The sequence below is a fragment of the Peromyscus eremicus genome, chromosome 7 (assembly GCF_949786415.1).
Source record: "Peromyscus eremicus chromosome 7, PerEre_H2_v1, whole genome shotgun sequence".
Classification (NCBI taxonomy): Eukaryota; Metazoa; Chordata; class Mammalia; order Rodentia; family Cricetidae; genus Peromyscus; species Peromyscus eremicus.
In genome coordinates, this window is record NC_081422.1 from 15,449,917 (window position 1) to 15,463,395 (window position 13,479).

General features: G+C 33.9%; 1 protein-coding gene across 1 annotated transcript; it reads right to left on the reverse strand.

The window, feature by feature from the left end:
- Positions 1-11,001: 11,001 nt before the first annotated feature.
- Positions 11,002-11,955, reverse strand: LOC131914087 (olfactory receptor 7G2-like). Its single transcript, XM_059266680.1, has one exon. It carries the CDS (start codon positions 11,938-11,940, stop codon positions 11,002-11,004), a length of 939 nt encoding a protein of 312 aa, XP_059122663.1. The 5' UTR covers positions 11,941-11,955.
- Between the last annotated feature and the right edge of the window lie 1,524 nt (positions 11,956-13,479).

The window sequence follows — 13,479 nt, forward strand, 5'->3', positions numbered from 1 at the left end:
GGATAGGTACCACATTCCTCAGTTAAATCAAGACCAGATAAGTTATTTAAATAGACCAATAACTCCTAAGGAAATACAAAATGTAATTAAAAGTCTCCCAATCCAAAAAACACAGGACCAGATGGTTTCAATACAGAATTCTACCAGATCTTCAATGAAGAGTTAATGCTAATACTCTTTAAATCGTTCTACACAATAGAAAGAGAAGGAACATTACCAAACTCTTTCTATGAGGCTACAATTACTCTGATTCCCAAGCCACAAAGAAAGAAAATTACAGACCAATCTCCCTCATGAATATTGATGCAAAAATACTCAATAAAATATTGGCAAAAAGAATCCAAGAATACATTAAAAAATTATCCACCATGATCAAATAGGCTTCATCTCAGAGATGCAAGGTTGGTTCAACATATGAAAGTCTGTCAATGAAATACACCATATAAACAAACTGAAAGAAAAAAACCACATGGTCATTTCATTAGATGCTGAAAAGGCATTTGACAAAATCCAACACCCTTTCATGATAAAGGTCTTGGAAAGATCAGGAATACAGGGAACATACCTAAATATAATAAAGGCAATTTACAGCAAGCCAACAACCAACATCAAATTAAATGGAGAGAAACTCAAAGCAATTCCACTAAAATCAAGAACAAGCCAAGGCTGTCTTCTCTCCCCATATTTATTCAACATAGTACTTGAAGTTCTATCTAGAGCAATAAGACAACAAAAGGAGATCAAGTGGAAACAAATTGGAAAGGAAGAAGTCAAACTTTCACTATTTGCAGATGATATGATAGTATACATAAGTGACCCCAAAAATTTGACCAATAAATTCCTACAGCTGATAAACACCTTCAGTAATATGGCAGGATAAAAGGTTAACTCAAAAACATCAGTAATACTTCTATACACAAATGACAAATGGGATGAGAAAGAAATCAAAGGAACATCACCCTTTACAATAGCCACAAATAATATAAAATACCTTGGGGTAACTCTAACTTAGCAAGTGAAGAATCTGTATGACAAGAACTTTAAGTCTCTGAAGAAAAAAATTGAAGAAGATATCAGAAAATGGAAAGATCTCCCATGCTCATAGATAGATAGGATTAACATCGTAAAATTTGCAATCTTACCAAAAGCAATCTACAGATTCAATGCAATCCCCATCAAAATCCCAACACAATTCTTCACAGACCTGGAAAGAACAATACTCAATGTCATATGGAAAAACAAAAAAACCCAGGATAGCTAAAAAAATCCTGTACAATAAAGCAACCTCTGGAGGCATCACCATCCCTGACTTCAAGCTCTGCTATAGAGCTACAGTAAAAAAAAAAAAAAAAAAAAAAAAAAAAAAACCAGTTTGGTACTGGCATAAAAACCAACATATGAACATATGAACCAGTGGAATCGAATTGAAGACCCTGACATTAATCTGCACATGTATGAACACCTAATATTTGACAAAGAAGCCAAAATTGTACAATGGAAAAAAGAAAGAATCTTCAACAAATGGTACTGGCATAACTGGATGTAAACATGTAGAAGATGCAAATAGATCCATATCTGTCACCATGCACAAAACTTAAGTCCAAGTAGATCAAAGACCTCAAGAAAAATCCAGTTAATCTGAACCTGATAGAAGAAAAAGTAGGAAGTAGTGTTGAACACATTGGCACCGGAGATCTTTTCCTAAATATAACACCAGTAGCACAGATACTGAAAGAAACAATTAATAAATGGGACCTCTTGAAACTGAGATGCTTTTGTAGGGCAAAGGACACAGTCAATAAGACAAATATGACAGCCTACAGAATGGGAAAAGATCTTCACCAACCCCACATCTGACAGAGGGCTGATCTCCAGAATATATAAAGAACTCAAGAAACAAGACATCAAAATACCTAACAGTCTAATTTTAAAAATGGGCTATAGATCTAAACAGACATTTCTCAAGAGAAGAATCTCAAGTGACTGAAAGACACTTAAGAAAATGCTCAACATCTTTAGTCATCAGGGAAATGCAAATCAAAACAACTCTGAGATACCATCTTACACCTTTCAGAATGGCTAAGATCAAAAGCACTGAAGACAGCTTATGTTGGAGAGGATGTGGAGCAAGGGGAACACTCCTCCACGGTTGGTGGAAGTGCAAACTTGTACAGCCACTTTGGAAATCAGTATGGTGGTTTCTCAGAAAATTGGGAATCAATCTTCATCAAGACCCAGCTCTACCACTCTTGGCCATATACCCAAGGAATGCTCAATCATACCACTAGGACACCTGCTCAACTATGTTCACAGTAGCATTATTTTTAAAAGCCAGAACCTGGAGACAACCTAGATGCCCCTCAATTGAAGAATGGATAAAGAAAATGTGGTACATATACACAATGGAGTACTACTCAGCAGAGAAAAACAATGACATCATGAAATTTGCAGGCAAATGGATGGCACTAGAAAATATCATCCTGAGTGAGGTAACCCAAACCCAGGACAAACATGGTACATACTCACTCATAAGCGCATAATAGATGTAAAGCAAAGGATAACCAGACTGCAACCAACAGCGCCAGGGAGGCTAGATAGTAAGGAAGATGCTAGGAAAGACACAGGGATCAACCAGTGATGGATAAATGGATGAGATCTACATGAGCAAACTGTGGGTAAGGGGGGAGGGGTAATGGAAGGCAAGGGATGGGGGAATGAGAGCTTAGGGGAGCAGGAGGTTTGAGCTGGATCAGGAACAGAGTGTAAGAACAAGGAAAGAGATACCATGATAAATGAAGACATCATGGGGATAGGGAGAAGCAGAGTGCTAGAGAAGTCCCCAGGAATCCACAAAGATGACTCCACAATAGACTACTGGCAATGATCAAGGGGGTACCTGAGCTACTTCCTCTGGTGATCAGATGGCTGAATATCCTAACTGTCATCATAGAACCTTCATCCAGTGACTGATGGAAGCAGATGCAGAGATCCACAGTCGGTTCCCAGGCAGAGCTTCAGGAATCCAATTTATGAGAGAGAGGAGGGATTATATGAGCAAGAGATATTGAGACCATGTTTGGAAAAACTACAGAGACATATATCCACACTAGTGGAAACACACGAACTATGTACCAATAGCTGAGGAGCCCCCATGGTACTGGACTAGGCCCTCTGGATAAGCGAGACAGATGTTTAGCTTGAACTGTTTAGGGGGCCTCCAGGCAGCAGGACCAGGACTTGTCCCTAGTGCATGAGCCAGCTTTTTGGAGCCTAATGCTGAGGGTTAGACACTTTTTGCAGCCTTGGTGCAGGGAGAAGGGTCTTGGACCTGTCTCAACTGAATGTACCAGGCTCTGCTGAGTCCACAGGGGAGACCTTGCCTTGGAGAAGGTGGGAATGGTGGGTGGGTTAGGGGGGAAGCCTGGGGGGTGGGAGGAGGGAGAACAGGGGAATCTGTGGTTGGTATGTAAAATGAATAGAAAATCTCTTAATAAAAAAGGAGAAAAAACATATATACTATTGTTTGTACATGAGGCAGGTTCTTGTTACTATTTTTTTATATCCATGTTTGTGTGTGTGTGTGTGCCCATGCAACATATATATATATATATATATATATATATATATATATATATATATATATATATATATATATATATATATTGTGCATGCAGAGATAAGAAGATAAATCCTGTCAGCAGAATTTCTTCTACTACTATGTGGTTGTATCTAACTCTCAGACTTGGTGTCAGACACCTTTACTCATTGGGTCATATTTCTGGCCCTGTTTGTTATATTTATAACCATAGATGTTATCATGAAAAAAAAAACACAAAGATGATGTGGAATACCAGGTTCCCCATGCCTGTCATAATTGTGCAACATTTTCTGCTTTATAAAATTTTTAGCAAAGAGGTCATTTCACTAGTTTTCAACTATACATTATTTGGAATAAAAATGTTCCTATTCTCTAACATGTTGTATTTGATTAAATATTCTTGTATTTATGAACACACTGTGTTTGAGAATAGAACTGTGTCTTTCAGTTTTAACTTATCTTCCCATTTTCCTTCTCATACAACTTCAAGTAGATTTTTGCTATTTTTCACAGTATTCTGTGAAGGACTCTGGAAGAGGATTTTGGACTTAGTCGCCCTGATTGTGCTAATTATCTTGTTTAACTCTTTGAATTTTTTCACATAATAAAATACTTTGCATTTTGATTACAGCAGGTACATTTTAATAACAATATGATACCTTACCATTTATTTTTTGAGAATTATCAAGTCTTGGCATTCTGAATTATACTTGTGTGTGTGTATGTGTGTGTGTGTGTTGTGAAATATATTCTAAAGACACCTCTATCAGATTGGCAATATATTAGTATGAATATATGATACCTTTTCTTGATTGCTATTTGAAGTAGGAAGATAATCACATTTTGGTGTGTTGTGAAATATATGCTAAAGACACCTCTATCAGATGGCATATATTAGTAAGCATATATGATACCTTTTCTTGTTTGCTATTCGAAGTAGGAAGATAATTACATTTTTGTTACCAATCATTATTATCAGGAAAAATGCATAATTGTGTGTGCATACATAGGTAGACAGAGAGTATTGTGTGTGTACTGACTACTCTGAAGATTAAAAATAACAATTTCAAGGATATTCAAACATATATCTTCAATTTTTGATGTATTATAATATTTCTAGTGTTATGATTTAGTTGTATAGAGTCTCCAACAATGGCCTGAGTATTGAAGGTGTTGTCCTCAGAAGGTGATGGTATTAAGAGATGATGGGTAGAGTGAGCTTGTTTCATTGATATTTTAATCCACTGATGCATGTATAGTGATATGGGAATATTCTGAATTAGAGTTTAGAGAGGGAAAGTAGGTCATTGTTTGCTTTTGTAGAAAAGAATACCTTGCATTCACATTTTTTTTTCAGTTTTTATTGTATCTTCTTCTTATCTACCACATTATGTATAGCTTTTCTCTGCCACATTTTTCCTACTTTGTCCCAGGGATCAAAGCACTGAAGTTAGCAAGAAAATTTGCTTAAGAATTTGCAAATAGGGAACCAAAATGAATCTTCCTTAAAGTTTACCTTGCCAGGATTTTTCTCACAGCAATGGAAAAACTGTCATGGCCATGATAACAACTTATGTGACTATGCTGAACTCACTAAATTTAATAATTTTGTCCGGTGGGCACCCAGTCTTCAGTCATTTTCAATTCATCTGAATTTGCTGCAGTGCAGTAATGTATAATAATCATTCACACATATATATATATATATATATATATATATATATATATATATATATCCAAGTCTTAGACCAATACTAAAAATCATATAAATACTATTGTTATGTTATATGTAGTTATTTAATATATATACATATATATTAACACACTTAATATTTCACTATGTCATGTAAAATATGTTTTATCTAGGAACATTTTTATTTTTTGAAAGATTTAATGATTTTATTGACTCATTACCTAACTTATATTGTTTAATTCATTTTAATTGTTATTTGTCTCTGATAAGTCAATACTGATAACATGGAGATTAAAATAATTTTATCTTACAAAATTAACATTAACATGTAGGTGAACATTTAAAACTCACTGTTTCTTAGGTTTATCATAAAGGTGTTAAAACTCTGTACTGGTCATTTTTAAATGTCAACTTGTCATAAATTAGATCCTTGTAAGAAGAGAGACTATATTGAATAGTTACCTATAACAAGTTGGTTTTATGTACATGCCTGTGCATCATTGTCTTGATTATTAATTGATGATTATTAATTGAGACCCAACTCATTGTGGCTTACAATATTCCTTTTGGAGGAATTTCTATGCTCTATGTTAAAAAAATCCAACTGAACATAAGCAACCTAGAAAGCAGGCAGTACAGAAAGAAACATTCATTTCACTCTGGTCTTGCCTGTGGCTATGGTATGAAAAGCTTCTTTAGTTACTTATTTTAAATTATGGACTATAACCTGGAATTTTGAGCCAATTTAACCTTGTCTCCTTGCAAGTAGCTTTTGGGTAGTACATTTGCTCCCAACAACAAAAGTGAATAACAGAACTCGTCATTTTCTTTTTTTCTCCCTATTTCTCTAAGTCTTATCCCAATACTAGAAAGAAACATAGCAAAGACATTTTTCATGCTAGAGAAATCATCCACTTTGAAAAGCCACAAGTCTCTGAGACGTTAGCTATGTGATGTATCCTTTTACTGTATTTATTTTTCAGATTTATTTTTGTGTCTTCACAGGAAGCAGGGCAGCCCTAATTACAGATGGGATTCTAGAATGAATATTAGAGTCTCTTCTGTTACACTTTCTGAGATTTTCCTTATTCTTTTTCTATTGAAAGTAGCCCTTTGTCCTGTTTTAACTACATAGGGCAGCCATACTTCAAATGTCCATGTTATATTCCCCAGAGAATATAGCACAGGGTGTGTGTGTCAGCTTCTGTATTTGTTTTGATTTAAATTATTCACTTGAACACAAAAACAGAGTAATACTTTTAGTTTTGATAGGTTTTCTTGAAGTAACCTATACTTCCTCAACAATATTAAAATTCTATATGAAGCATGAACAGCAATTAATATAAAATATATTTTAGAAAAGCATTAAAAATGTTACATGTGTATCAGCCTTAGAGCATAGAAGCACCAAAGAACTCATGGAATGCAATTACAGATAGTGGTGAGCCACTGTGTGAGTGCTGGAAACCAACCCTAGGTCTTCTGAAAGAGTAGCAAGTGCTAGTAACCTCTGAGCCATCTCTCCAACCCAGAAAAGAAATTACTGTAAAATAAAAGTGTATACAAATACATATATACATACAATAGCAATTAATGTAAAACAAGGCCATGAATTTGAAAGAGAGTGAGGAGGGAAAGAAAGGAGGGATGGAAGGGTGAGAAGGAAAGGGAGAAATTTTGTAATTAAATTACGAAGTATTTTATGATTTGTACCATGTCCATAACTTTATGCAAATTAAAACAAAAAGAAAAGAAAATATGATCATTTTCTTGAAAACATGAAGCATATATTTATCAGTTAATCGTAAGGTACCTCATTATACATATGTGTCACTCAAGAGAGTTTTGTAAGATAATAGAAAACATGAATAAAATATTTTTAAATACAAGTGCACAAAGAAGTTTAATTTTTAGTAAGTAAAAGTATGCTATATAATGGTTAGAAAAAATCTAAATAATGGAGTACTATTCAACTCAATAATAATAATAATAAATTAATGATACAATCAAGTGGATGAGTCTGAAAAATTGTATGCAGAGTAAAATTAAATAAGTAATTTGATAATTAAACAAAAGAAAAAATTTAATAAATTGTAGATAGTCCACTACAATTTTGATTATTCATTAAATATAGTGAAGCCATTAGCTAGATGATTATATTCATATATGAATGTCAAACTGGATAATTTTGTACTTGTTTAACTTACTATATGAAAACTACCTAAAATAAAACTTTAACAATAGAACAACAATTAGTCAGACTAATTTGGATCTCTTGGAATTAATTGTGAACACTTGAATAATTTGTAAATTTAGTTTTATTTATTTTTATTAACATATATACAATTTATTATCATCATAGTCACCCTAACTTCCCCACATCCCTCAGACAGGTTTGTTTCCTTTTTAGGACTCCACATCCCAGTGCATCCAATTAGTATTGTCAATATTCTCGTGGGTGTGAAGCAACCCAGTGGAACATGGGCAAACTGCTAGTTTCCAAAAGCCTTACATCCCCTTAGTAAATTATAAGATAGTAGGTTTTACAGTTACTAGTCACTTATAAGCAGCATTCCCAGCAAAACATCACTTCAAAAATTATTCTGTATACTCAGTCTTTAATAATATGTAATTTATTGTTTAGTAGCACAGTAGCCAAGTACTCAGGACAAAATTAAAAATTTATATAAACATGAAGAAAATAAAATGACTCATGAATCTACCTTTTGAAATAAGCTCATTAATGTAAAGATATAAAATGTTCATTTTCTTAATAGACTATTTCTTTTCACAATGAGATTATTTATGAATTAACTTGCAATTTCTTCAAATCAACTAAGTATGAACATAGTTTTATTTAAATGAATATATTTGTGTTTCCTCAAGACATTACAAATGTATTTTGTATATGGTAATGATATTTAATTAATATTTAATTAATACTGTTTGTAACATATCTAGGCAAAATCAATGTTCCCAACTGTTAACATATTATTAGCCTACAGCATTTTCATTTTTATCATATTATCACAAGTATTATATATGTAATATACTTATTATGCTGTAAAAATGAAGTGTATTTACAGAAGTAGAGTAGCTTCCTAATATATTCAGGTGGCCTTTGAGCACACAAAATTGAATGAAGGGATAAAACAAGAAGACAACAAAACTGGGTGTTCCGGGTACTCAAATGGATATGAGCCAATACTAAAGGCTTTCCCATGTTCTCTTCTAATGACTGAAAAATCCAAGTAATAGTTCTTCATTTAGGAGTACAGATCCTCAAGGATTTCAGCTGCTCCATACTCGCACAGAAATTACAAAGCTAGACTTATGAGTAGCTGTGAATATTGATGCTCCAAATGTCCCAGGGACTGACTGCATATATTCTGTAATCATTCTTAGCAGCCTAACCCAGGTCAGTAGGCTCCACAGACTATTCTGGTCTCAAGAATTGGGATTCAATGTCATTTTTTCTTACTTATGTAGCTTCTATGGGTTTTTCTTTTATTTCCAAGAATAAAATGAGGAATATTTGTTTCTGTTCCTGCAGAGGATATCTAAACTTTCCTAGAATTTGCTTTATTACTAAGAATGATCTATATCCATTAGTCTACAGGTGGTAATATAATGATGATATAGAATGACGGACAGAAATGGTCAATTTGTGAAGCATCTGCCTTACTTCCCTCAATCTTCATTAGTTTTCTTCTACTTTGCAGCAGTGTATGAGATTTCATTCTGCTAGAATCTTGGGGAGTCTAGTTTTGGCTTATACAGTCAATATCAATTTAGCTTTGGTCAAATTTGAAATACTTTTGGAATTCCCATTCACGTAATTAACTTAGAATGTCAAATATTTGAGTGTATGTGACCAGGTTATTCTTAGTTTTTACTTCCAGACTCTTATTTACTATTGCTTAGTAATCCTTTACTTAAAACTACTTTCTATTTATAAATATTCTAAGATATCACAGGAAGAGAAAAAGGTTGATAACAAGATGATGCCCATATCTATATGTTTCTGTGCTTTATGAAGTTTTAAATAAAATCCAAAACAAAATAATACCAAAATAAATAAGAATATGTATTTGTTTCCTGATTTGATAAATGATAATCCTTTGCCTATAAAATTCTTAAATTTAGTAAATAGCATAAATCAATACAACTGTTAGGTTCCTGTGTAATATCCTTTAACTTTAAAAGAGAAGAAAATATTTTACTTTAATTTCTCTATATATGTAATTTTGAACAAATGTACAAGTTACTTGATTATATTTTATTATTTTCTTTTAAAATGTATGCATGTTCTTCTTACTTCCATATTTATATATAATTATTTATGATTCATCCCCAGGGATACCAGGCAACTCATATTTTCTTTTTTATCATTGACATATTAAATAACAAGTATAATATAATTTCAAAGTTGCAGCAAGTACAAAAGCCATGGAAAGCAAAGGATAAACTCTCTTGTAAAGACACCTAGAGGCTGGGAGGAATTGTAATAAATAATTAAAATAACCATCAAGGCTACAGCAATGAGTCACTGGTAAAAGTGTGTATATTGCTCTTTCAGAGGACCAGATTTTGAATCACAACAACAGTGTCAGGCAGCTTACAACAGGCTATAACCACTACCAGGATGAGTAAAGACTTCTGGTCTAGCCAGGCATCTACACTCATGTGCACAGATACATACATATACACATGCATGTATACATGCATGTACACATACACATGATAGTTGTAAAAAGCAATATTTAGAATATCCAGAGAAATAAAGCATGTAAAGTATTGAAAATACTACTCAAATTTCTTCAAGGCAAACACTTTTAAGGGTTAAAATTTCAGAAATTGCAGGAGACAATGTTTGGGTGAAGTACCAAATGGTAAATGACATTTACATAGTAGGATAATGATAGCTAAGTCTATGAGTTTTAAAATCAACATGTGGGTTTGAAAGTTCTGAACAATAATAAAGTGTATGTTTGCAGATACTAAAACGTCAGTTCATAGCCAGGCGGTAGTGGTGCACACCTTTAATCCCAGAACTTGGGAGTCAGAGACAGGAGGATTTCTGTGAGTTCAAGGACACCCTGGTCTACAGAGAGAGTTCCAGGACAGGCTCCAAAGCTACAGAGAAACCCTGTCTTGAAAAAGAAAAGAAAAAGTCAATTCATTTTTCCAGTTAAAAATTCTGATAATATTGTTTTAAAATATAATTACATCATTGACATTGTCATCTTCTCCCTCCAATCCTTCTAATGCATTCCTCTTCCCTCTCAAATGCATTGACTCTTCTTCAGTTGTTATTATACATACACACACACACACACACACACACACACACACACACATACACACACACACACATATTTGTGTGTGTGTGTTATTTATATCTATCAATATATTTACTTATCTAGATCTGGTTTTATATATGATAAAATGATGAAAATGAGAAACTGTTTACCTGTTTCTGATATTTGGCATGAGAAAAGATATCCCATCTATATTTTGAATATAACTTGTCAAAACTGTATCAAGATCAAAAAAATAGAAAAATAACAAATCAAAGAAAATGTATGCATAGATTTTTTTTGTCAGTGTGGCATATAAAAGATCACAGCAACATTCAGATATTCTGACTCACCAGAAATTCTTTTTTGGTGTAATCTATGAATAACTCAAGCCAAAATCAATTAACATATCACTGAAGGCAACATACCTTTGTCATAAGTTTCCCCAAGGCTTTCTTCATGTCCCTATTTCTTAGACTATAAATAAAGGGGTTCAACATTTGTGGGAGGACTGTGTACATCATATATGACACTGTAGTTATCTGAGGTGAAACCGTAATTGCAGAGCTGATGTAAACCCCTACTGCTGCACCATAGAATAAAGATACAACTAAAAAGTGAGACGCACAAGTGGAAAAGGCTTTATATCTTCCTTTCATTGAAGATATCCTCAAAATTGAAGAGACAATTCGAGTATAAGAGAAAATGATTCCAGATATTGGAATGCCACCAAATATAAATGTTGCAAGATATATCAGGATGTAATTGATGAGGGTATCAGAACAGGCAAGCTTGATGACCTGAGCAAGTTCACAGAAGAATAGAGGAAGCTCAAAGTTTGTGCAAAATGAGACCCTCAATACCATCAGACACTGTAATAAGCTGTTCACAATGCTAATTATGAGGGACAATAGAATTAGCATAGCACAGAAGCTTGGGTTCATAATTACTGTGTAATTCAAGGGATGGCAAATAGCTGCATAGCGGTCATAAGCCATTGCAGCAAGGACACAACTTTCTAAAACAGCAAAATTTAAAACAAAGCAGGCCTGAGTGAGGCAGCCTGTGTAGCTGATGCTCTGATCCTGTGTGTGGATGTTCTTCAGCATATTTGGGACTGTGGTTGTACTTAGGCAGATGTCAGTAAACGAAAGTTTGGAGAGAAAGAGGTACATGGGTGTTTGTAGATGAGAGTCACAGCTGACAGCAAGAATGATGAGCAGATTTCCCAGAATGGTGACCAGGTATGTAAACAGGAAGAGGCCAAAGATGAGGGGCTCCATTGTAGTATCATGAGTTAGTTCCAGTAGAAAAAAGTAGAAGATGCCTGTTTGGTTTCTAGTTTCCATGTTATTGCTCAACCTAATAGAAACACAATGTGAAATAAAATGTAGGGACACCAAGCTTCAGCATCACTTGGGGACAGGTTAGAAATAAAAATTTTACTCTAAACCCAGGCATATTCTTCAGACTCATTTAAGACATAGACTAGTAGATAATATTTAAAATTTCATGAACTTGGTTTTAATACATGCTGATTTTTTCACTTATTTTTTATATTTGGAAGGGGAAGTTCTTGCACATTGACATATGTGTAGAGGTCAGAATGGAACTTATAGGCATCAAGCCTCTCCCTTTGCCTCATGAGCTTTGAGTTAGGAGTCAGGATATCAACCTGAACAACAGGAGACTTTACTTTGTAAGTCATATTGGAGGCTTAATATATGTTGATTTTTGAGGTAATAGATAATAAATGAAAATATTTACCATTCCCATGTTAAAAACATAAAGGCATAATTATTTTCCTCTGCAAAAACATTCCCCCCATCATCTTCTCCTTTTTCAGTGCCTTTTTGTAGCTGGAGAATTTCTCTCCAGCTCCTGCCAAGTCCTGCCATTCCTGGAGCCCACTTATAAAATAAACACAGACGCTTATATTATTTAAGCTGTTTGGCCTAATGGCTCAGGCTTCTAGATATCTAGTTCTTACATCTTAAAATAATCCATTTCTATAAATCTATACCTTGCCACGTGGCTTGTGGCTTACCCGCGTCTTCACATGCTGCTTGTCATGGTGGCGGCTGGCAGTGTCTCCCTCCGCCTTCCTGTTCTCTCAATTCTCCTCTCTGTTAGTCCCACCTATACTTCCTGCATGGCCACTGGCCAATCAGTGTTTTATTTATTGACCAATAAGAGCACACATTAGACATACAGACCATCCCACAGCACCTTTTTGTTTAAATACAATTTTAAATAAAGTCTACACATATTTTCATTAAGAAGAGGTCTTTCTGTAAATGGATTATTTTGTAATGGAGAGTTTATATTTTTTAAAGTGAAAATTCCTTTTATTCCAGTAGCCACAAAATTATTATCACAATGAAATAATTGAAATTATGTCATTTCTGATCCCTAGGTATCTACAAAACATAACCTATAGTGAAATACATTTTGAGAACACTTGAATAATATATAAAAAAACAATAGATCCCACTTCCTTTTTTATTTGTCATTTGAGTGTAACTTATTTTCCCACTACAAAACAATCTTTCATTAATTAAAGAAGCAAAAAAGAACAAAATTATATCATGGTCTTGAAATCTTTTTTTCAACATAACATTTTTATTTATTCTCTGGGAATTTCACATCATGCACTCCAATCACACTTATTTTCCAGTCCTTCTATGTCTCCCCCTCCATCCTTATGACCCTCCTAAAAAAGTAAAAATAAAAATGAGATAAAAAATTAAGAAAAAATACAAGTCCAATTTGTGTTATGTATGTATCTCTCAAGCACGGTCAAACTCAGTGGCCTGCCCCTTAAATAGAACATAGTTCTACCCTTTCCATAACCCTGCCAGGCAGCCAGAAGCCATATTGATGGAGTG